The 26920-nt window shown below is 39.4% G+C and overlaps 1 protein-coding gene across 1 annotated transcript in view; it reads right to left on the bottom strand.

Moving 5' to 3' along the window:
- Nucleotides 1–26920, bottom strand: part of UST (uronyl 2-sulfotransferase) — a 155295-nt gene that overhangs the window by 34450 nt on the left and 93925 nt on the right. Inside the window, 1 exon segment of the mRNA XM_030944405.1 lies at nucleotides 24486–24639. Within this exon segment, the coding sequence (XP_030800265.1) occupies nucleotides 24486–24639 (154 nt within the window).

The following is a 26920-nucleotide window of genomic DNA, read 5'->3' on the forward strand; positions in this document are numbered from 1 at the left end:
CTTTCTCTATTAGCAACTGTTTTCTTTATCTCATACTTTTTATAGTCATCTCAGGGTCAAAGAACTGTGCCAAGGCTATAACAAGTATCTTAAAAGTCATCTATTGGTCCATTTATCTACTTCTACTTCAGCAGGGGAAACAAAAAGTTATTTTGTCCTAGAATGCACAAAGCAATTTTTTCTTCCTTGCCGCAAACCCTACAATTATTATACTGAGGTTACTGTATGAGTTTAAGTGGGACACATTAATCAACTTTCATACTAAATAACATTTAAAATATTCAGAAGATTATTTTCAGGCTCTTCTTTCTTCTAAATACACCCTGGAGAAACCTGAAGTAGCTAGAATAAATAAAATTGAGACAACATTTATTACTTTGCCCCTCCCCCCCCTTTTTATTTTAATTGTGCTGCATTCAATGACTGGAATGAACAAATCTAAGATCTAATTTGTACATCTCACTCAATATTATAACATACATCACTTTTGGTTACAATTCTGTAAACTTCTCAGATTTTCAGAACTGAAGTGTGCAAAGCCTACTGAGAAAACAGGTTATTAGAAAGTATTTATCATTTTCATGAAATATCATTCATCTAATTAGAAGCTATTTATCATTTTTCAAAGACTTGGCATAGCTACTGAACCCTGAGGAACTGCATTCCATTTGTAGCTTTACTTCAGCACAATAATAAACATGCGGGACTGAATCCCATTATCCTAATCTAATGCAGCCTTACTCTGCAAGCAGACACACCCTCTGCAGAGACATACAGAGCAAAAAAATGGGTAAGACAACTAAAGCAAGGATGGAAGGATCTTACCTGCGCAGAATCAATATTCATTGTTATTTAGGTATGCGCTTTCACAAAGCCATAGGCACTATACACATCAGTATCAAACCAACAACTAAACAAATCTATAATTTATCAAGTAAATAAAATGTGATAGAGAACATTCCACAAGACAGATGCACTTGGCAGCATGGAAGACATGGAGAGCATCCCCTGCTCTCCCCAAAGAAGGGCAGGGTACAGGCCTCCAGACACGGCATCTGCAGCTGAGGCCTCATCAGAGAAAAGCTCTTCCCAGAACTTCAGTCCTCTCACCTAACTTCATTAGATCCCCATTTTGGCCTGTAAGCATTTTAAAGTACACTTCTGATTCCTACTCTGTCTCACAGTCATGTGAATCCAACTTTATAAGCACACCAGAAAACTCTGGGCTAGGAAGTAATATAGCGAGGAACCATTCACATAGCAAGGAACCATTAAAGAAAACAACATAGAAATTGCCAGCTGGGATACAAACAATCCATTTCCCCTGCTCCCCACAGTATAATCAGGGCTTGCCTTAAATACATACCAGAAGATTTATGGTCAAGACCTGAATCTTGACATTAAAGGCTCTGAGCTGAAGCTAACCAGCCCCCCATGCTCCGTGCTATTACTAAGAAATCTTACTGTGGATGTATAGATTGCACAGGCAATGTGTCTCTCCTGTCATCCCAATAGGGTTTTTTAACATGAATTACAAATTGCACCTCTTTAATGGCTTATTGTGCTTTTACTATAGACAACACCAGAGATGTTTTCAGTGATACATATTTTTGGCTTTCATAAGAAACTAAAGACCTGCAAAAAATTAATACATCTCTTGGATTTAAAAAAAAACTGAAATATTGCCCTGACAATACTTTATGTCCAAGTTGGCTTGCACTTGGTAGGCAGATTAGATGGAAGCTGGATAGAACCCCTACATAAGACTTAAAAATCTCTACCAACACTCAGCTAAGAACATTTTCTCTTTTCTCATGCTCATACAAAGGCAAAAGGACATTAGCTCCCAACAAAGAAACTTACAGTTTCTTTACAAGTATAATGAATATGATGAGTCAAGAAATATTCCCTGAGATGAGTATCAATACCCAATACAAAAGTGTAACCAGGACCTTCTTGTAATTGTGAAAACAGTATTTTATTCACACGGCCAGAGAAACATTACAATAAAGGATTGTAAGTGTAAATTCATGTGGAAAACCCTGCAGGTTTAGCAAGTAGACAGCTGACACTAACTGAAAAAGAGATTTTTTAGTGTCCTTTTTAGGGTAAACTGATGTAGGATTACTGAAACAACCAGGCTGGCTCTAATCTAATCTCATCTCCCCCATTCCTTGTTGATAACTCAAGGTTTAAGATAAAGCCAGGTGAGCTTTCATACAAACCTACAATATTTTGCCACACAAGGACGTGCACTTCACCCTCCTGACATCAGAAGCACCAGGCTTTCTCCGCAGCAGAAGCACTGCCCCTTCCAGGACTTGTTTTCCACCACTGCTATGATCTGTATTCCAGCTGCTGGAGTGTCCTCGTGCATTTGCAGCCCCTGCTCACTCCCTGAGATATGAAATCAGTTTTCAACCAGAAAGTGGGTGAAAGAAAGGTCAGCCTGAGGTGAGCTGGTCATTACAAAACTGAAACACACCTACCAGAGATGCTTTTTGGTGCCAGTGGCACACAGGAATTTCTGGGGTTTTTTTCCCAACATGCAAAGTCAAGGTGAAACGAAATTATCCTAGGCAGTGTCACTCTGCTATCCTAAGCAACATTATTTAAGCCACATCTCCAAGTAAGAACATGCTTTCTCAGCAGAACACAGATCTTTCAGGGCAGAAATGTTCCTACATGAGACAAAAATTTGCAAGGTGACAGATGAGAGCCATGCTCACTTAAATGACTGGAGGAGCCTTGTAAAAAAATTATTTTAACACAGTCAGGAAAGATACAGAAGGAAACACAAAGGGCTACTTTGATCACAACCTTTCAAAATAAAGAAAGCAGTATTTTACTTCATCCCCCAGCTCCTGGCTACAATTCATAACACTCACATCCCATGGGGCTTGTGTCTTCAAAGGGGCAGCGGCAGGCCTGGGAATCAGCCCTGCAGCTCCAAGTAACAAAAGAAACTATCTTTCTTTTAAATAATACTCTATTTTTCTACTCATGTAACAATTTTGTCTGAAAAATTAAACTGGTAATTTCTGCTTCCTTCTTCTGTAAAATTGTCTTCGAAATGAAAATCACAACATGCCTTAATCCTTTAATCTGTCAATGAGTCAGACTACTGATCAGAAATATATCAAAGCTGCATTATTAATATGTTTTTTTTGAGATTAGTAATAAACTATTTCACTTGCCATAGTGAGCTCAACGTGCTATAGGAGAAGTCAGCACCTGATTAAAAATATTTCATAGATTAATTGAATCATCAGGTTTGGAAGAGACCTTCAAGATCATCTAGTTCAACTGTTAACCCATCATCACCATAATCACTCCTAAACTGTATCCCCAAATGTCACACCCAGATGCCTCTTGAACACTTCCAAAGATGGTGACTCTATAATTTCTCTGGGCAAGTTATTCCATTGTCTAACATCTCCTTCAGTTAAGTTTTTGGGTTTTTTTGTAATATCTAATCCAAACCTCCCTGATGCAACTTAAGGATATTTCCAACCATCCTTTCATTTCCTCCTCACTAAAACTCCTTTCAGGTAGTTGTAGAGAGTAAAGGGCTACAAAACTCCTTTGGAAATTTTAATTCCATCACAAAAAGAGCAAGCTTAAGGTGTTCTTTTGTAGAACAACAAGCAATCTACTCAAGTTAATGTCTTATGACAAATACTGTATCATATACAAAAGGATGTGACACAAGATTTGAGAACTTTTTTCCTCCAAATACAAAATCCTACGAGTACTGACAAAAATATATAACTTGGTTTTTATCCAGTAGAAGAAACAGACACAAAAAAATATCACATTGGGTTTCAAGGTGTGGTGGCCTACAGCTGGCCTGTAGGCCTCAAAGTATAAACAATTATAAAATAGTACGGAAATATGTAATCAGTTACATAATTCCCTTACTTACATAATTCGACCAGGAAGAGCAGGCCCAGGCCGCTGGAGACTCAGGCTTCTATTGGCTGGCTGACCAGAAAGTAACTGGCTCAGCCAACAAGGATTAACCTCATGGGCTCCTAAGATATATAAGGGAGCAAGATCTGAATAAAGTGAACTGCTGCTGCATGAACTCAGTGTGTCTTGTCGCTGGTCTGCCTCCAAAACTGTGACAAGTGGCGGACCCTGACATGATCACAACAGCTGCTGCCAATAGAGCAGGGAGAAAGATGGGACAACCAGGAAGAGTTGCCTGCAGCCTTTGAGCCGTGAAGAACGGCATATAGAGCCATGATTGGTCTGGACTCCCCTTTATTTTTTCTTTTAATTTTTCTTTTTGTAACTGGAAGACACTGCCAGCATGGGAGCATGGGCTTCAACACTGGAGGACCCCCTCCTGAAGATACAGACCCCCACTTTAAAGAAAATATTTGAAAAATATGAGGAATGAGCTTTATTTGCCCTCATAGCATGGTGTGAGAGCCACAGACTGGATGTACCAGAAGGGGCTGCGCTAGATTTAAAAACTTGGGAGCGGGCTGGATAATGTATCTGTACAGCTGCTCCACAGGAGACGACTCTGCCATTTATGTTATTAAACCATGGAGACTCATAATGAACATGATAAAAATGTTGCAGAGCGAGCAGGTGGTGAGGACAGCAGAGGGACCGAAAGCAGGGCACTGACGGAGGCAGCAGGGTGTGCCGATGCTGTGCCAGCTTGTTACCCAACATGGTTTAGGTTTGCCTGCTGTTGATAATATGGTACATTTCTTAACAACAGAGGGGGTAACTCCATTTGATATAAAGCAGCTTGCTAAATTAATGTTTTCAACAGTCCAATATTTGGTGTTTGAATCTGCATGGAAAAGCAGTGTAGAAAAACAGCAATTAAAAAAATCTAGATTTTCCAAATGAAGATCCACGTTATGAGGCAGGGGTCTCTCAACTCCTGGGGCTGCCTCCAGTGGGTGATCCACAACTCCAGGCTAGGCTGCACCCACTGGTGCTAGCACAGGTCAAAGAACTAGGTACACAAGCTTTATTTAAGGTATCGAATATGGCAAATCCAACCCAAACATATTCAAAGATTAAGCAGGGAGTTAATGAATCATATCTGCAGTTTATTGAGAGATTACAAGATGCAATACAGAAACAAATTGTTAACGTAGAGATCCAAAATCACCTAATTTTGCAGTTAGCAAAAGATAATGCCAACAAAGACTGAAGAAAAATCATAGAACTATTACCCAATGAAAATCCATCACTAAATGAATTAATAAAAGCCTGTGCTAAAGTAGGTTCTCGTTCCCACAATATGACCTTACTAAGCAACTCAATAGTGGCTGCTGTAAGAGTGTCATCTCCGTATCGTAAATATAAACAGCAAGGCCATCTGAAAACAAATTGCTCCTGTAAACCCCATCTTAACAGGGACAAATCCTTTCAAGGACCAGGGAAACAAAAGACTCAGCTCGAGGAGGGGATGCATGAAGACAAAAGCATCTCCTCACCTTCTGTGCAGGCTTATGTGACCAGCACACAGGAAGGACTCGAGGAGCAGCTGGAATGGATGTATTCACATCCGACACAGTAACCATATGCAACCCAAAGGTACATAAGATTCCTCTTGAAGCTCAAGGACCGACTGGGAAAGGATTAAGTGCACTATTGATTGGAAGGTCTAGTGCTACAATGCAAGGTATCTTTGTGCACCCTGTTGTTAATGACTCAAACTTTACTGGACAAATACATGCTATGGTTTCTACCCTCACTCCACCTGTGACTATGCCTGAGAAAACCAGAATTGCTCAGCTTATCCCATTTAAGTCTTGCATCCCACATACAGACCCCAAGGTGTGAGGAGACCAGGGCTTTGGATCAACAGGAAAACTCCAGGTATTTTGGACCCAGGTTGTAGGTGAGCAGAGGCCCAACATGGAATGTATCATTACAATGCCACGTAACATAAAAACAGATAATGGACATGCATACACATCACAAAAAATGAAACAATTTTTACAGCTCTGGGATGTGGCCCATCAAACTGGCATTCCCCGAAAAGCAACTGGACGGGCTATTGTAGAAAGGGCACATGGCACTTTAAAATGTAGGTTAAAAAAACAGAAAGGGGGAATGTGCGGCAAAACCCCACAAAGCAAAGTGGCCAAGGCTGTTTACACATTAAATCATTTAACAGTACCAGAGCAATCTCAAAATCCAGTAATTTTAAATAATTTCCTATCATTGCAATTGTTTAATGATGTCCATTCACCCAAACCTAAGTCACAGTTTTGGAGATAGTCCAGTGACAAGACACACTGAGTTCATGCAGCAGCAGTTCAATTTATTCAGATCTTGCTCCCTTATATATCTTAGGAACCCATGAGGTTAATCCTCATTGGCTGAGCCAGTTACTTTCTGGTCAGCCAGCCAATAGAAGCCTGAGTCTCCAGTGGCATGGGCCTGCTCTTCCTGGTCAAATTATGAAAGTAAGGGAATTACGTAATTGATTACATATTTCCATTATAATTTTATAATTATTTATACTTTGAGGCCTACAGGCAGCTGTAGGCCAGCACAGCTATTTTTTGATTATGAGTGTCTCAGCCAAAAATTACAGAAACACCACATTCTGCCCTGGATGCATTAGAATTATTAGTAGCCCTGACAATTTAACATAAGAAATCATAACTCAAATACCTACATGCCTTGCAAATAATTTCCATTCCATTTCCATCTGTTCATCTATGGAAAAACACAAAAATATCCCTTCTCTCGCAATCAAAACAAAAAATACACATCCTCTTTCTATGCCCTGCCCCTGTGAGATACCACAACTTCTGTGAAACCAGGAGACGCTGCTCACAGGCCAGGAACAGTGCATGCTCCTTCAGGCTGAAGATGTGCAGGTGTGTCAGCAGCAACCTAAATTTCAAGTTTTCATAAAAGGAAATGAAATAAAAAGATGTGGAAAACCAGTGACTAAGCCCAGTCTAGAGTGACCTCTCCTGCTTACAAGGCTGTTCTTCATACACCACTACAGTCCGCAGTGCAGTCTACTCCTCACTGCTGCCAGCCAAGGAAAATTCTTCCGCTCCCCTGAGAGCCACCAAGAATCCTCTCACAGCTTGTTAAGCGCTTTCTCACATAGCTGGTGTTTGTAAAGGGGTCAGACTGACCATTACATCCTGAGGACAATGTCACATCATATGAGCGAAACACAACATGCTAAAAAAACCCCCAACATAACTTCCCACCTTCTCTGGCCCCAGCTGGGGAGCTCTGGGTGGCCTTAGAGTGATTGGAAAGAAAATGTAAACATGATGTCTCAGAAAAGGGCTTGTGAGTACAGGTATGACATGAAAGAAGGAAAAGTACAACTTCCTACTTTGGAAGGCTGCAGAAAGACACTGAAAAGTCAAGGTATAGTTGGCATGAAGGTTTCCAGGTATAAATGTAACAGAAGTTACTAAATCTTATTTAGGAGCACAAATTATTTATACATTTTAATGAAACATAAGATAAAATGCAGCACATTTTTAATCCTAGTTAGAGTTTTACTTCACCAGATGATATTTAATGTTTCTATTCAATCTCAAGTATTTGGATAACTAGAGCCACACAGCAGCAAAATTACTTATTTCTTTCAAATATATTTGGTATCTGTTTGTGTATCTACGCCAGCAGCACTGGCAGCAGATTGCTGTGGGGTGGGTAGGTGCTGGGCATTGCTTCCCAAATCAGCATTGCCAACACAGACAAAGCCAAATGTTTCCCATCCTGTGCTGATGTGGCACTGAGGCCCCCCAAGGTGGGATGCCAGCGGGGTGGACTGTGCCAAACTGTGTGGGATGATTGTCCTCTGGAGATGACAGCAGGCTGGACAAGTTTATTGGGACACCAGTGGCAGGCTGCAGAGTGACCAGTGGGCATCCTGGGGAGAAGCTCCACAAGATGGCAGAACAGATCCAGCTAAGCCTAGAATGCAGGGTTTCTGTCCCCAAATGCTCCCCAGCACCAGCTGTGATTGCTCCTTCACTTCTGTGAGGCTCAACCAGCTCAAAAGGCAACAGAAACCTTTTTCTGTTCCTCCTCCACTCTCTTCTGGTCTTCTACCAGAAGAGTGGGGGCTTGCTAACAATAATGCCACCACAGCCCTTCAGCTGCACAGGGCAACACAGATCACTGTGGATGACCTCAGTCACTGCAATAATTTCATTTACAGCCTCTCTTGGGCATCCATCCTCTATAGTCTGGGGTCCTCCATGGACTACAGGTGGATCTCTGCTTCACCATGGACCTCCATGGGCTGCAGGGGGAAATCTGCCTCACCATGGTCCACACCATGGGCTGCAGGGGACTCTCAGCTCTGCTGCTGTAACACCTCCCCCCCCTCCTTCTGCACCGACCTTGGTGTCTGCAGAGCTATTCCTCTCGTATACTGTCACTCCTCTCTTCTCCAGCTGCAACTGCTCCTCTGCAGTAACTTCTTTTCCTTCTTAAATAGATTATCCCAGAGATGCTACCACCATCACTGAAGGGCTCACCCTTGGACCCATTGTGGAGCTAGCTGGCATTGGCTCCACTGGATGTGGGGGAAGCTTCTGGCAGCTTCTCACAGGAGCTACCCCTGTAGCCCCTCTGCCCCTCAATCCCCCACCACTGCTACCAAAAGCCTACTGTGGAAGCTCAATACATTTTTCTAGAGGATAATTCTGGGGTTTCTTTGAATTGACTTTCCAATTTCTTCTGGCAAAATGCATGTTTTTACTTTCCTTCCCCCACCACCACATAAGTAAATAGGCTGCCAAGTTTAATTCCCACTTTTTTTTGGCTGGGCTAACTTGCCTGGAATCTTCTGCCTGGGCTAATTTGCCTGACTTTTCAGCCAACAATGTATTAAGCTCTTTTTTTTTGGCATCTTAACGAGTGAAGTGGCAGCTAACAAAACAGCATCTTCTGCTAACCATCTACATTTTCATTAACACTTAAGTTATTCATTCGTATACAAATTTTTGCTGGCATTGACATAGCAAAAGTGATGAACTATGCCCACAATGCTACTATTTAGATGTAACAAACATGAAACACATTTGAATATCACTGTTTTCTAACTTAAAATGATGTATAACATCAGGAAAATATAGGTGGATATATTTCTCTCTATTCTGTTATCAGAAATCATGGTAGTAATTTGTCAAAGATAAGTTTTACTGTTAAGAATGTAATCACTTCATAGTTGTAAGCAGGCACATTATCATATCTTTCTTTTCCATTGCTTTTATATTTTTCACCTCGAACCATCTTAGTACGGGAAATATATTCAAAAAAATAGAAAGAAATTGCCAAAAAAAGGATGAGTGGCTGCCAGCTGGAAGCGGTGTGTAAGCATTAAACAGCCATCCTGTTACAGAGGGCACAGATCCAGGGAAGACCAAAAATGAAGATCATTATACTGTAATCAAGAATGAATCCCACTGGCAACTAACAGGAGGGAGACAGTACATCTGCTAATTCTGTTTACTAACACTTCTTCATAAAAGAACCTGGAAAATGTGTCTGCTTGGATAACAAGCTTTAATAAAATCAATTAGGGATGGCATATATTCAATTCTGCAAATGCCAAGCAGGAAATAACCACCACCTCAAGAACTTTTCAGCTCTCCCTAATGGAGGGCACATGGACTGTAGCAAATTGATGCCTATGAGAAAAGCAGCAAGTCACAGAATGGTTTGGGCTGGAGGGGACCTTGAGATCACCTAGTTCCAAAACCCTGGCAAGGCAGGGACACCTTCCACTAAGTCCAGGGTATCAATACCCTACCCAGCCTGGTCTCCTGAACACTTCCAGGGATGGGGCATCCACAACTTCTCTGGCAACTTGTTCCAACAACCACCACAGTAAAGAATTTCTTCCCAATCTCTAAACCTGCAATCTTTCAGTTTCTCCTTGTCCTGTCACTACATTCACTTTTTAAAAAGTTCCTCTCCAGCTTTCTTGTAGACCCACTTCAGGGAGGGGGTAACACTGGATCATCACCTTGCTAATACACCACTCTTTTAATGTTCAAAGCATTAATGTTCAGCCAAGTAGATTGTAATATTAAGACTCTGTGACCTGTATTAACAGCAAGTCCTGCTCACAACTGAGCAGTAATATGCATGACCAGATTACCCAGAATGAAGAATCATGTAATGAGAAAAACCACAGGATGTCACAGAACCATAGAATGGTTTGCATTGGAAGGGAAGGTAAAGAGCAAATGTCTAGTTCCAACCACCCTGCCATGGGCAGGGACACCTTCCACTACACCAGGTTGTTCACATACAGAAAAGGGCTCTCTAGAAAGAGCCTAAGTCAAGAAAAACAGTCTTGAACTGAAGTGCCAGTAAAAGACACTTTAGAAAAAATGGATAAAATAAACAGAAGATTGGCAGAACCTAGCTAGTATTAGACAACACTGTAATGAAGAACACAATCAGCAAGACGAAGAACCAGCAGCAGCAGCAAAGCCTCTCTGTCTTACAATAGGTCTTTAATCCAGTCTCCGAAGATGTGATAAACGTCCTTTGTTCCCAGTACAAAAAAAAGGAAACAAAAAGAAAGGATAGGATGATCAAGGACAGGAAGCTAAAGACAGGAATAAAATAGCTGGTTTTCTTAGTGAAATGAGACACTGAGTAAGGTTGCACAGCACCTGTGCTGAGACAATTATTGAGAATAACAAAGAAGGGTTAACAGCGCAGCAGCAAATTTTTCAGGGAATATTAATGGGAGCAGATAAGAAATCTGACCTCAAGGAGATACAGAAGGACTCGAGAATGCTGAAAGACATTCAGCAATAAAAACCATAGATCCTTACAACAGGATACTGTGGATGACAAGGATGTAACGGGATTTAAAAAGAAAAAACCAAATCACCAAAAGAATAACAACATTAATAAAATAGAAATGATATATTTATAGAACAGAGGTCTATCAAGAGCTGTTAAACACAGATATGGCAGCAATGTCCGTTGGTGAGCTGAAGGATGTTTGAACCTGGGAGGACGCTCAAGGGGAAGCACTTTTTATCCTGCCCCCAGTTTGTACTGGCTTCCCCCGCTGGGCTGGATGATGCTTATGGCTCAAGAAGGGCCTAATGCAGAAAGTTCACACCTCCACATATGACACAATATCATTTACACAGCTACCAAGGAATTCAAATGTTTCAAAATATCGCATTTCCTACAATATAGAAAAGCCCATGTAAATATTGAGACATTTCTGTAGTTCACCTTTTTCTCCCATTTTCTTTCCTAGGTCAAACGTTCCCAATCCATTAAAACCTGACTGGATACACAGAAAGTATACTCAGCAGATTTTAGCCCAAACCTCAAAAATGCTTATATTAACAGAAACAGATTTAAGTTCTATGAATGCCTCAACATCTTGAAGCTAGCATTACACTTTGTTTTTAGCAGAGGTCCACAAAAGTAGTTTAAAAAATATAAAAGTTTAAAAGAGGCTTATTAGAACAAATGTCAGAATTCTGTATACTAAATATATCACCAGAGAAAAGAAATCCATGAGCCAAAAGAAAATTAATTCAATATCAATGAGCATTAAATATTATTGCTTTCATACATCCCAACAGGACACAGGCAAAACAAACAAAAGAGATATTTCCATTTGCCTATTTTTAAATAGGACTTCATGTGACAAGAATTAGGAAGAAAAATCCTTACTTTCTGCAATATAAATCTTCAAAATAAGAGAGTGAAGAGATGGAGAAGGAAAGACATGCCCCACAAAAAATTATTGCAGGCATCAGGAAAGAAATAATTTTTAAAAATTACTAAACTTCCCCTAATCTGCAGATGTAGCAAAATTCTCATTTAAGAAAATAACCACTCGCTAGCCAATGCATGTTTTATTTCAACACACTGCTCAGTTATAGCTTAGACCATCTGCTGTCACAAATTCCAGTGATACAACTCCCTCTGCTCAAGTTAAAGGGAGAGAAGTTGTATCCAACAGCTCCTGATATGTCCCTGAAATAATCCAGTCACATAAAACATACTGTCTAGCATAAAAGGAAAAGAAACCTGCTGCTGACCTCTGAATTGAAAAAGAGAAAATATGATTCACCATACAGTACATGTTATGAATTTCTCTGGGTTTGACCATTTTTTAAGTCAGATGGTAAATCTCAAAAACCACAGTACTGACCTTTAAGAAAAAAAGTTCCTCATTGTACCAAGGTCTAAATGTCTTTTATGTCCCCTTGACCTACCACATTTGTGTCAGCACTTTAACACAAACTTGTTGAATGGTGAGAAAACAGGTAGAAGTTTGAGTTGTGGGCTAATTTTACCTTCTTATCAGGCTTCTGCCTAGTGTTGACTGACTTGGAGTCTCTCCCTTCATCTCTCAGGGCTGAAACGGAGGAGCTGCAGAGCAGAGAAGAAAATCATACTGCTTCTGCATGTGGCTTCCCTGCTGCTACAACTGGAGATGGTTTCTGCTCTGCTGACCCCATTTAATTTCCCTAGTTAAAATCTTCCCCTTGCTGAACAGTTCTGATGCTTTTCTGGAAAATTACTAATACTTTGCATTATTCATAGCACTGCCATTCTGAATAGCATACACAAAATGGAACATATTGATTCCACTTTTCAGTTTGACAAGACTATCACCATACTGACAAGACCAATAGTAAAAACCTCATAAAATTACAAGGTTCAGAGGCATAAGTAATGGACCTATTTGCATTTTTTTTAATTTTCAGTCATCTGCTGAAGTTCTTTTCTACAACTATGAAAGAAAAAAACCATACTCCCCTCCCTACACAGAAACCCAGAATCTCTCAATGCTTTAATCTCAGGTGCTATGGCTTCAAAAAGCTCAGCAAGCAACAAGATCAAGCATAAAATCATGAAGGTTAATAAATCTGTGAGGAAGAGAAAAAAAGTGTCAAATATGCTTCCCCTCGCTCTCCTTTCTTTTTATCAAAGACATAATCTCTTTGGATTACACTCTGAAGAATTTTTTTTTCCTTCAGCCACTGATGAACACTTTAGTTTTCTTTTTTCCTTTCAAAGAGAACAAAAAATTAATTTTGAAGAAAATAATAAACTCATTTAACAATCCATCTTCACCATGGAAAGTTTCCTATTTGCCACTAGTTAGTGGATTTTTCCCCATGAAAAAGGAAATTACTCTTGACAAGCTCAGTTATGAATAGTGGCTGGCTTTGCTTGGATCAGAGTTCATAGGAAAAAAGTTGTGTTCAAGGTATCCTGACTAGCCTGTGTTTCAATAACTTACTGAGCAGTAGCCAGATTTGCTCAAACAATGGCAGTCCATTTTCCAGAGTCTAGAACAACAATCAATCAACTTAACACCATTGTTGCGGTTTTTGGACGGTTTGATTTTGATTTTATGTAAAGCAGCTATATTTACAAGGCATAGAGGAGCTTTGAAAATTCTAGCAAACAAGAAAAAAGAAAGTAATGTTTGGAATAATAGCCAGAAAAAATGAACACTGCTTTTACTTCAAAGGAGAATTTCACCTTGTTACACAGGGAATGTATTTTCTCAGCTGACACAGCAGGTCTACTGCTTATCCTGAAAGATGAAGTTGCCATTTCATTCAAGACATGCACCCATCACCCCTGATAACTTACAACCATGTAATATCATCAGCAAACTGGTCAGGGACATGTATTTTTGAAAAATGTAATTCAGCTTCAAATAGCCATCTTCAGGCAAAAACTAAAACCACATTTGAAACAGATGATGCCTGTTTCTTGGGGCTTTTTTTTTTTACATTTCATTCTTTAAATAATGTGGAACTACAAGGAAGACAATAAAAAATTATTTCCTGGCAGCAGTGCCCTTCTTAACTTGACTGATTATTAACAAAAAAATGGGGGAAGAGAGGGAGAGGAAGAGGAGAGAGGAGCAATATATTTTATGCCAGGAAGGAAAATCTGATTTCTGGAATACCTGACACCTGAAGAGCACTCCTGAAGGAAAACACAGCAGCCACTTGCCAGGCAGGGCCAGGCAACCAGAGAGAACGTTACAATCCATCTGCCAACACAAACCTATGGCATTTGGTTTTTTTGGAGAAACACAAACATCCATCTCTCCATCACAGGAGCATACTGAAGCAAACAAAGCAAGAACAGACAGACGGCATCAGATTTTTAGGCAGACTATTCCCCAGTTCAGATCTATTAATTCTGTAATGAGACAGAAAAAAAACCCTAAATTTGCACCTCTGTCTTTTGTTTTCACTGCTGTACTAAGGGTTCTTTCCCTGCTGGCTGGGCCGGCTGGGAAGAACCTGCCACCTCCCTAGTGGGACAAGCACCCAGATCTGTCCCACAGGATATCCAGGCACCCCACGTGGGCTCCACAGACATAAGCCTTGGTGCCAACCAGAAAGGAGCAAGCACAGTGCTCCAGCAAGCCCTGGGGTCCCTGTGAGCTGGGACCAGGATAAGGCACGGGATTTAACTCTGCAGGGTATAATAAGCCTTAAAAACTTCAGAAAAACTAGAACAAACTAAGTCTTGAGTATGCCTGGGCACTGATGTCCCTTTTTTCCACAAAATGCCATCTCTGCTTCCATATGGTTTCAACATAAACTACTTCAGTCTTAAAAATACAGAATTGACAAGTGCGCCCAGCCATTCTGCAGTAAACAGAAGAGTCCACACCACCACCAAAAAATTACACGATAGGAAAATATTTTGTTGTCAACAAACACCTAAGGTTCAGGACAGCTTTGGATGCTTGTATAAAGACATGTCTATCCCTCACCACGTCAGCCACGCACCATGGGCGGGCAGTTCTCCTAATTCTACTGCCCTGCACTCTCCTTGCCATCCACCACCTCAAAGCTTCAGCTTTGCTTTAGCTAGGACGTTCTAGAGATCAGGATCTCTGCTTATTTCTCTTTGCTGGCAGCTCTGACAGCCAGAAAACTACAGTATAAACCACAAAAAGGAAAGAGGAAGGAAAATGACAGACAAGGAATAAAATGGTCTAATAAATTCAGTTTTATTTTCATGGGTTGTCAGTTCCTGCAGGTTTTGACACCTACGGAGTGAAGTGAGTATCTGACTGCCTGAAATTACATTATCATGCCACAGCCTGAACACATTCAATATGCTGGCAGTAAGAGGAGGGCTGTCTCTCTTTGTCCTTCCTCAGTCAGGAGGAGTAAAAGGTTCTGCAGTTTTCTTCTCCATCCTACTGCCAATAAAAGAGTTTTCATTTAAGGTGGCTAAAGCATAACACAACAAGGAAAAGAAAACAGGCAAGGCAAACTCCTAGCAAGGAGTTTTTATAGTATGGAATAGAAAACCTTCCTACTTACGAGGGTTTTATACTCCATACTATAAAAACTCCTTTGGTTTTCTAGGGACAGCCACCATGATTTTGTTAGACAAGTCTTCAAAAAAATTGTTAATTAAACATAATTTCAAAAAGTCTGACTCCTACTCCTAAACATAGACATATACAATATGTACATTATTACCCATACTACACATATGTACATTATTACATCATATTTTTAAGACACACTATTTGCTGGTCAATGCCCCATCTCCATTTTTTATGCCATGTACAAACTGTAACTTTAAAAATAATTTTTAAAAATTTGCATTAACTTGAAATTGAAAGCATTATTTTTTTTTTGGATGACGAAACATTCCAGCTTTAAAAACCATTGCATTCCAACTTAAGACAAACAAAATATCAATCAATAATTAGTTTTACTTGATGACTATTAAGTGCTGCTTTCGGGTTCATAATGCCCAAAATGCTAGACTATACACTGAAGATAACATTCATAGCACACACAGATCCTCTTGTTTTCATTCACTTTAAATAGTTACTTGTCAGCTAATTATAATTGTTAAGTCATCCCTTACTGGGAATCATGCAAGTGTTATCTGCTTAGATGCATGTTCCTGTTACTTTCACATTAACAAAGTACGTGAGAACTGAAAATGCAAATACTAACTTGAGGCTTACAAAAACTAGCAAACACTTGAAATTCACTCATACTGAAACAGCAAAGCAATGAGACTTTGCATTTCTGAACAGCATGCACTGAAACAAATGCTTTATCCCCCTATTTTAAGGATTTTGACATCTCTTCTGGTACCTTTACTACTACAATGCACAATGTAAAATTGTGGATGCAGTTCATACTTTAAATGCATTTGTATCTTAGCTCTTAACGATACATTTGAGAATAGTCATGACAGCGTTAACAATTAATAGCTTCAGCATCAGTTTGGAACTTAAAAAAATTAATTTGATTGGCAGAGATGTAAGACGACAAAGTCTTAGCTACTATGGCATATACCCAAGAACACTCAACTATTTTAAAGCAAAGAAACAACATTCAAGTGGAGATGTCTATAACTCTAACTACCTTATATAAATCACCTAGTAGTAAGATTCACTTGTAAGCATGTCAGTTTCAAGTTTCCTTTTGAGTTACCCAGAGCAGAAACCAATTTAAGAAAATCACTACTGGCTATGAGGAACATTTACCATACACACAGGACCTTGTTCTGGGTACTCCTGAGGCTTTAAATTTTTACTGATCAGATATTTTCTGATGAAGAGGTGTTGCTTTGGTAATTAACAGCCCTTGGGGGGCTACACAGCTGCAATTTAAAAAATAGAACAGAACAGAATAGAATAGAATATTTCAGTTGGAAGTGATCTACAAGGATCATCTAGTCCAACTGCCTGAGCTATTTAGGGCTGATTGAAAGTTAAAGCTGTTGTTAAGGGTGTTGTAGAAATTGCTCTTAAACACTGACACGCCTTGGGCATTGACCACCTCTCTAAGAAGCCTGTTCCAGTGCTTGACCACTCCCTCTGTAAAGAAATGTTTCCTAAAGTATTTCCTTTTTGAATACATCAGAACTTATTCACAACAATGACCAGAAAGGACTTCCACAGCTTCATTACATGCTGTCCAGACCATTGCGTTTTCTGTTTTACTGGATCCCGTAACTACCCATTCCAATGGTAACTTCTATTAGTCTTACACTGAAAAAGCTCAAAAGCAATCATCCTTGAGGCCACTTTTTCATGCCTCCCAAAAATCTGTCTTCTTGTATCCTTTCCCATGTTTACTTCTTCCTCAAGAGCCTGAACCTATATCATTCCTCATATGGAAATTATTTAATAATTTCTCCCACCCATTTGTGAGTGCTTTCTGGTTCTTTCAATCCCATTTTGGGAATGGGAGGTGTCCTGGTTTAGGACAAATTTGGGAGCAAATACCCTAGGACAGGAAGTCACAAATGTCAAATGAAAGTAGTTAAGCGCAGACACACTGGAGATTTATATACAATGAAGCTCTCTGTATTGCTCTCTATTGCTTTTGGTTTGCCTTTTTTGACTGCTACTGAGAAACAAACATGCTACGGTAGAACCACCCAACACACAGAGAAGATCTCACTCCTAACCCTGCAAAAGGCTTGTGAGGGTCCATCAGTTTCTAAGTGAAATAAGGATTATCCCCCGCAAACTGCTTTCCTGCCTTCACTGAAGGCAAGGCTGGCTTTTGTCCCTGGGCTGCACAAGAATGCTCTTTTCTGTTCTTGTTCAATGATCCAAAAATATATCTCCTTAAAATATAACACAGACATACCCTCTTCTCTTATACAGTTTACATGGCCTTAAAAAGCTGGCATCAATATATTAGAATCTTTGTTCTGTGGTTGGGATTTTCCACTCTACAAACAGGATCTTCCTATAGAGAAGCTAGAGAAAACTATTTCCCCAAGCTACCACAACACACAAAACCCAAAAAGCAGCACAAGAGAGAAATCAAGAGCTGTCCTGTATTCATGCTCAGAAGGCACAAATAAAAACTTGGCAAAATCACCATAAAAATTAAGATTCATAATTTTAAACTTAATACAGCAAGGTCCTTTAATAAAAGATCTTAAGTTCTTATGTATATAAATGCCCTTAAAAGTGCTACCGAAACACAGTATATGGTAAGGCCCTGTAATAATGTTACATTTAAATAAGATTGTGGGTACTTAGTGCTGGGACTTCTACTGCTACTTGTTTTCTGGTTTTCTGCGCAGTTGCTTAAAATCTGCAACAGCCAGAAATTTTCAGACCACTACAACGCTGCAAGAAAAAACCCCTCACCTTTTTACATTCTGAAGCAATATATTGTTGTTATCCTGTATCCTGTCTCCACAGAAAGGAGAATGGCAATACAGAATGGTATCATTAAAATAAAAGCATGGTATTAATCTTACATTTTCTATGAATATAAGTATGTATTGTGAATTGCATCTAAGTTTTTAGTGTTGCAATCTTAAGCAATGCTATATTGCATATTTACTATATGCAACTGACTCAGACTACTGAATGAAAACGGATTTGGAAGGCCCATTTTCTTGCTTTTGTATAAATGCATAATGTAGCAATGTTTGGAATGCAAACTCCACAGGGGAACATTAAAAAATATTGGTTTGTAAATTAAACTCACTGAAAAGTAAATGTCATCCATGAAAATATTTCCTTTAATATTATGCTTTATAAGTAGTTTAATCAGTCCCTCCTCCAGCTGAGGTCTGAATTACCATTAACTTTGTGGTTCAATAAATTATTAATACAAAATGGGAGAATCTAAGGGGGAAAATGGTGCTTTAGAGCCCACACAATAGAGCTGCAAAAGATGGGCCAGAAATTTTGCTGTCAAGAGGTAATGCAGCAAAAGGGAACAGCTGGAGACTATTAAAAGCACTCATTAGAGGGAAGAAGCAGCAAACTGTTCTAATTGGATCAGCTGACAGGTGGCTGTGCTTCAGCAGTGCTCTCCCGGCAGCCCCGTCCCGGGCACAGGGATCGGTGGCACTGTGTGATCCCAAACCCAACCTCAGCTGCAAACTGCACTGCAGCACGTCCAGCGACCAGCCCCAACCACCTCAGCACCAGGGATCAGTGCCACTGTGTGATCCCAAATCCAACCTCAGCTGCAAACTGCACTGCAGCACATCCAGTGATCAGCTCCAGCCACCCCAGTACCAGGACATAACACAGGCAGGAAAATGACTACTGCCTGCATGGGGCTGTGTCAGGGAAAACACTGAGAGTGCACAAAATGTTTGGTCTCCTAACTACAGCTCAGAACACAGTGAAAAATGTTGTTTTTAATTTATCAATTTAACTCTCCAATATCTGGTATGCACTGCACAGACAAAGGCAAATAATTTTAACCTCTGCATGCCTCAGATTTCCAGTCTAATCAATGCTAACCAAGTTATCAAAGCCTCCCCAAAATTTCCCAGGTTCAATCAACAGACACTGGTAGCCCCTCTTGTGAGGTCCTCAACAGGAAAACCAGAGTCATGAACACTCTACTCCCTCACTGCACCAAATCTGCAGGCAGACAACTCTCTCCGAACCTTTTTTTTATAGAGAAACCCAGTCATGAGAGTGACAGTCAGAAGATGAAGGCACGGGCTCCATACCATGGTCTCTCCTGGAGGCCATGTGTCAGGCAACTGAAAAGCTTGAAGAAACTTATCTGAAGTCACAAAGGAGAAAGCTCAGTGATGACAACTGATGACAACTATTGATGAAAATTCATAATATAATTACCCAGGGTATTATGCATATAAACACAGGAAATAAGACAGCCAGCTGCTGTCCAAAAACCAGTGCAATTGGTAAAAGAATATTTTTCATTGTAGATAGAAATTTGAGGATATAAATAATAAAACTAGTTAAATGTATTTAGTGAATATTCTTATATTAATGAAAACCATGGAAATCATAAAAGGAAATTCTCAAGATTCAGGACTAAAAAAAATGCTCTATGGAGTTTACCCATTCACCTTCTCTTATTATTTTGTTTGGAATTTATAAAATAAGCTAAAAAACATTAGTTTAAGTATTTAGCCATAAAAGCTAACATTGCAAAAGGATTTTTTTTCCCCTATTGTAAGAAATTTGATGTGAAATTTCCCTTACATCATTTGAATTTTACTTCCCTCCTTTAAAGTAATCCTAATAATACTTTTAACAATTATTTTAACATTTCATTTAAAAGACAAAAGGACAGATGCTCCTTTATGGGATCACCTGCATGAGTAATCTTTAACATAAATGAGGTTGAATATTGTTAGAAAATTTTTAATTTTTGCTGAGAAAAGCATATTTATTTTCAGAGACAAAGTTGAAAAAACTATGCAGAGCCACCCAGAGATGCCATGCAACTGTAACTGTTAATTACAATGGAAATTTGAAATATCCTGTAGGAAGGTGACAAGCTCTTTTCTTACTGAATGATTTTTTAAATACAAAAATTCTCACTTATGATACATTAGCTTAGAAATCTTTTACTGGAGTGAGCTAGGAGTCACAGTATTCATGAGCCTAACAGAGATCAGAATCCCATGTAACCAGATTTCCTGCAATTCAGGCAACAACACACAGCCCATGCTGCTTCACACACTCTTTCAGCCTGAGTAGTCTTAGATCAAAGTTTTACCGAGTATTAAGAAAATTTGAAACCCCTATACATGCCCTTTTTATATTTGATATCTCAAACTGAAGCTGTAATAAACACTAGATAATTACAAACAAGTCTTCTGGAAGGAACAATTTTACTATAAAGCATTGAAATATTAATTGTAGTCCCTCTTCATCAGGGGTGCTTCCTACCTCCTGCACTTCCTAGCCTTGAACTAAATCTCATCTCAGGCATGTTTTTCTTTTGCTTGGTACCTGCAGCACTCACAACTGCACTGATAAGGGTTTGCTTGCTTTATTGAAGCATATTTACTCCAAGAACTCTAGTTCAACCTGAAACACGTTCACTACAACGGACTGAAATTAACTTTTGTGAATTTACCTCATCTTACAGGACCATAATGCAGGGCTGACAGTCACATCAGTGTGCTTGAGACCTGGCTCAAGGTGCTCACCATTAATTACCTCTCTGCCTTACTCCACACTACCATGCTGCCACTATTTTTTGGTGGGGGGGGAAGCTTGGAAGTGATTTCTTCAGGTTACTAACAGTAACTCACTCCAGCAGTGGAAGTGCCAGGTCAGGCACTGGCAAGGAGCTAGTGGATCTGGGTAAAAAGTCACACATTGCAGCAGCTGCCTCTGCTGTATCTGACTCATGAATAAAGGGCTTGTTTTCTATCCTGACTTTCAATTAAATTTTGGTAAACACAGACATTTACCAAAATGTTTAGAACAATTTATCTGACCCTTGAATGAATGGTTGTGTTTCCCGGAACAAAGTCAAAGCTGAAGCTCTATTCAGAGAAAATTTCAAATGAATGGCAGAAATTTCTGTCTCTGTTTCTGCCCTTTGCAATGTCAGCAGTTCAGATTTTCAATGTTAAAAAACCACCATGCAAGGAACCGCAAGACTTCAAGATAATCTGGGTTTTCTTCAACTCCCTTTTTTCCTTAAGGGTCAGAATTGAGGGGAGGGAATGCTTCCATCAAGGACATCACAACCTGGAATTCATCAGACACAAAATCTGACCTTAAAATACTTTTCCACCCTTAAAAGCCTGCTTTCTAGAGCAGCTGAGCTCTCACACTTCATGCTGCAGTTTGAGGGAATATGGATGCTGCCCTCAGCTTTTCAATGGAGATGGCCACTGCTGGCAGCTGTTGATGAGGATGCCAAGATGGCCTGGAAAGGCTCCCAGTTGCCCACACCACCTTCCAGGAGATAGGAAGCCAAGAACATCATGGTTGATAAAAGCACAATTAGCCTCTAAGACCCACTTTCCAGATACATGTATTTTGCCTGCAAACCCATCTCTTCTGGTAAAACAGAGCAGTAATATATAAAGTTTCTCCAGTCCATTTTTTAAGTCCATAACTGTTATCACACAACATCAAGTACTCCAGCAAAGAGCTCAGAGTCATGGATCAATTAAGAGTTATGTGTTTTCCTGGCTGATGGAAGAAGAAAAGTAAAAGCGCATATCCTCCCCCTGCTTTCATGTATCTGCTCGTGGTCAGGCACATCTCATCCCCAACAATTTAGGTTTAATATTGTGATCAATGTTGAAACTATTTAATATGCTAAATCTAAGTTTATCCTTAAATAGTCCCCTGTAAAAAAAAGTAATGTTTCATGATGAGTTTTGTATTTAAAAGAATATTAGGGAAGAACTGCAAAAGTTATGAGACCTGCAATGAGACCACCCATCAGTCCTATGCTAAAATGGCATATTGGTTCAGTTTCAGAGGTAAAACGAGCTGCTTACTTTCTTCACAGTTAGATCTGACAATTGCTTTTGCAGATTTCTGAAGCTATGACTCTAAAATCCCCAATACCTGAATTTTAAGAAATACGCCAGCTGATTTTCTTGCACCACCGAGGAAAATATTAGAATGCAGGCATGCAATACATGATGTGGTTGGATAGCTAAAGTGTTAAAAATGCTGAGCATTCAGAATGAGCAGCTTTTGAGACAATTAATTTCAATGGCAAGTGACCTATGTCTTACTGTCACTCTCTTTGAGCAGTGCAAGTGACTGCCAAAGTCTGCCAAGGAAGGATGGAAAACAGGTTCCAAAAATGTTTCCAGGATTCTAACACTGACTTCCCAACAGAGAAAATCAAAATGAAAATGCAAAAATAGTTTTTATTAAGGATACTAATGGTGCCTCAGATCAACAAACTGCCTTTTGAACAAAATGATTACTGACCTCAGTCAGACACTTCTTATTTCTTTTTCATTATAGCTTTTGTACTGATCTATGTATGCACAGATATCTGCATATGCATATAAATAATTAACTTCTTAAAGAACATACCAACGCCTATGAAAATGCAAGGTAATTTCTATTAGTTTTTAAACCAAGACAATATGAATTGGATCTATTTGTTTCAGTTCTGCTTGAAGTAAAATTTCACTGGCTACATAGATCATGTCTTAAGCCGCACAGTCAGTACTGAAATAATACCAGAGTCAGTCGTAAGAGATGCCAATCACTGCACTTCAAATGAGAAGGCACTCAAAGTAAAGTACAGGCTCTACCACTCACTTTTAACATTTCCAAAAAATAAAATGTAGTACTGTTATAAAGTTGTAGTAAAAGCCCCCACTAATCAATAATTTCCTCAACCCTCTTGTCCCATTCAGAGACAACGAAGCAGAAGTCCATGCACACACAACATGCAAAACCTTCCAGCTCTGCACACCAGGAAGTCAAGACGCACTCAACCAACACAGGGACCTCTTTGGGATCTACAGGCACATAGGAAATAAGAAACCCTTCACAGTTTATACCTGTACAGGAGATGTCATTAAATTTAAGGCTATTAGACCATTACACTGATACTTCCCCCTTCAATTACCCGTAATGTACAAGCTGGTCTGTTCACAGGGCTCTAGATGACCAAAACCAGAAGACAAACAAAATTTAAACAACTCTGTAACAGGGAAAAAACTCAGCCCTCCTTGGATTCATCTAACCTCAGCTAGGGCTGAGAGGTATTGTGTGGCAGTTGTTCATGGCTGTGTTCTCTACGGCTTATCACACATCTTGTACTCTACTGCCTCTTCAAAACCTCACAAAAACATCCTCTCTTCCTCCTCCAAAAGCCACAGACATATCTTGTTTTTGACATTATGTCTGGCCTGCAACATCTCATAGCAGACCATCAAGCTGTCCTGTCACTGCTGTTTCATTGAACTCTCTGCAGTTCAAGTATGCCTGAAAGCTGAGTCCAATCCAACTGGATCTCCATTAGAGAGAGAGCAAGAAGTAATTCCACCATTTTGCCTTTTTGAAAGGTGTCTGTGTATATGCAAGTGATCAATATAAACCAAACTAGCCACCTTCCAAATTCTCAGTTTCTTGTTTAGCATTCATTCAACACCTACTTCCATGGGATCTTGGTATGCAACAAAAGCTGGCAGGTGTTATGACAGTTCAGCAGTTGTACAAATTTAAAACTTGTTATGTATAGCTTATTGAGCATTATTGCCATCATCTTAACCCAAAAAAGACAAAAGGCAACAAAACCAAAGCAAGAACTGAGATTAGAGCCCTGGTATAAAGAACATTACAAACAACTTAGCAGCAATAACATTGGAGACTTGAGCTCCCTGAATTGCTCTGTTTCTCAATTTTCTTCTGAGGCTGCAGAGTTACAGACATAGTCTGAACCTAAAAATTTGTCTGAATACTCACAGTGATAAATATAGGCAGAATTATTATATTACTATGCAGTGCAAATCCAACTCAGTGTAAGGACCATAATTCAGCCATGGAAATCTGGAACTTTCTGTCAGCTTATTCAAGATCAAACTGAATTCATTGGCAACACTCTACACAGTAGAGCTGAGCAAACTAAGGACCAGGCAAGAGAAGACAGGAAAACCACAAGATGGGAGGTGCCTCAGTCTTCCACTTTTCATGCGTCCAGTTTGAATAGCAGCACTACATAACAATGATGGGAAATTGGTAATCAAAACCTTTTATTTAAACTTACCAGGTATCTTTCCTCCTGCCTCATGTTGGGGGTACGGATCATGTGATTCTGTTCTCCTCTCCAGTCTCCGAAACGTCGAAAAAAATAATTGGATAAGAATCGGTTGACAGGATCTCTAATAATATTGATGTACACGGGCTGGTCTCCTCCAAACCTGGTGGGAAGAAAAATGGGTGAATCTCATCGCAGGCTCCACACAGACACATACCTATTATCTCTCATCGGAATGCTTTCAAATTACTTCCTACAGAAATTCAGAGCTTTTACAAGGCGAGGAGTGAAACTGAGAATCTTACAACCAGTTTCTAAACCTTCGTAAATGCATGTAAAATCTCTTCAGGGTGAACAGTAAATATGGAATCACATTAAGCTGTATGTGTACTACAAACATTTTAGTTGAAAACAACTCTGCAACACTGTATCAACAGCTTTGCTTCTTGAGTCAGATGAAGAACCTTCTGCAGATGAATCAGAGAATTTCTTCTCAACACACTTCTTACCTGGGCAGTCATGTCAGAACAGGTACCACCCAACAGCAACTGCTATAAGGCAGCCTTGGATCCCCTTTGCCTTTACAGTAAGTGTAGTAATGTGCAAAGGACTTTCAGCTTACTTTGAAAGCTTTTTTCCAAAAGCTTCCTCTGGATGAACTGACAGATATGCATGGTATTTCCAACTTTTTATTTGCTGGAACTTGTACAGAACTTCATCCCCTCATCCCCGCACCCCAGTCTGCACCACTGGTTGGATCTGAGGTCATTTCATGGTTATGCAATACCTTATCTCTGCACTACACTTCATGAACTTTTTTTAAGTCCATATGAAAATTCTTGCTTCAAAAAAGAAATTAAGTATCAATCTCAAATACATGCAAGTCCAAGGAAAAGTGAAAACAGTAGCAACAGCTGTGACCAGGCTTGCATATAAGCAAAGTGTGACATTAGAGATGAGAAAATAAACCTGAGCAACTTCATCACCTTGACTTTACCCTCTTGTATGTCTCCTCCTGGTGCCAAGTGTAAGCACCTCCTGGTGCTAACATCTTCAGTTCAACAGCTGGGATACCAAAAGAGGAAAGGAGGAAAAAGAAGCTTGGGAAGGTTTGTGATTACACTGTATTTTCAGAATGTTAAAACACTGACTGCGTATTTTATATCAACACACAGCATCAGGAGAGCAGGCCTAACTGGAAAAAAAAAGGGGAAGCTGCTTACACTGTACCATGATCAAAATTAAACAATGGGCATTCATGGAACAGACTTATGGACTACAAATTCTGTGAGACAAAGAATGAAATAAAACCTTTCTGGACTGAGGAGTTTATAGGATAAATTCAGCTTGGAATTTTCCTCATCTAAGAACATGGATTATGCTTCTCTCTTCTGTTTCCCCAATTTAGGTGAACAATTCTAGCTTATACTTTATTTTTGAACTAGCTTATACTTTATTTTTGGGAGTTTGAGAACATAGCCATATTTAAGTACTTAAATGCTATTTTGATGATTTTCTGAGTCACAATTTATATAATTTCTTCTAAACTGTAAAATACTAGATTAAAGAGAGAAAACTGAAGACACCCTTTAGATTAAAAAAACCCTCTCAGTTTCTCCCCATCTTTTGAGGCAATGAATAATTGAATTTGTATAATAAAAGATCAGGGCTTCTCATTATTATTTAAGAGGCAGCAAAATTGTTTAAAATTATGAATTCTAGTAAAAGACAAGAGAAAAATCTCATGGAGTTTAAATCTGATTTTTCTTCTGCATGATTCCCCAGACTCCTAAATACAGTCTACAAAGGCTTGTCTCATGAGTAACTATGCCTATCAGTAATCTCATTGACCTCAGTGTTGCAGGATCACTGCCATAATTTGAAACTGCACAGACAGCATAAAATTTTAAAACAATCCAATTAAAAAGGCATATGCTCCTTGCTTCCTGATTAGTGTACAACCCAGTTTGGACATGGATGTGCAAGTTAAATATCCTGAATTTAGTCCCCTGAATTCTTCTCTAAGCTTATCTTTGCTGCTTTTTATCTTTATACAGATATAAAACCTGTATTTGAAAAAAAAAAGGCATTCCTGCAAATACCACAGGACAATGTGGGCATAAAGTTTTGACAATATTTACTCAAATAGAAAGCTTTGAGTGGATGCCTTGGCCTTGTAGTTTTGAAAACTAAATTTTTCAGGTGAAATTGCTGGAAAGAATGGATTGTATCTAAATTACTGAACATATTATCCTTCTGCTGCTTGATGCAGATAGCAATAATCAAAAGACAGAGGTGAGTGGAGGAGAGCAAAGAAAAGGAGAAGCAGTAGAGAGTAAGAAGTGATGTCAGCAGCAAGCTGTCTTAAGACAAAAAGATCACAAGATTTGTAGAGGCAAGAGAGCAGGGATATCCTGTCCCAGGTTCCATAGGAGATAGTAAAC

This window comes from Camarhynchus parvulus, chromosome 3 (assembly GCF_901933205.1).
Source record: "Camarhynchus parvulus chromosome 3, STF_HiC, whole genome shotgun sequence".
Lineage (NCBI taxonomy): Eukaryota > Metazoa > Chordata > Aves > Passeriformes > Thraupidae > Camarhynchus > Camarhynchus parvulus.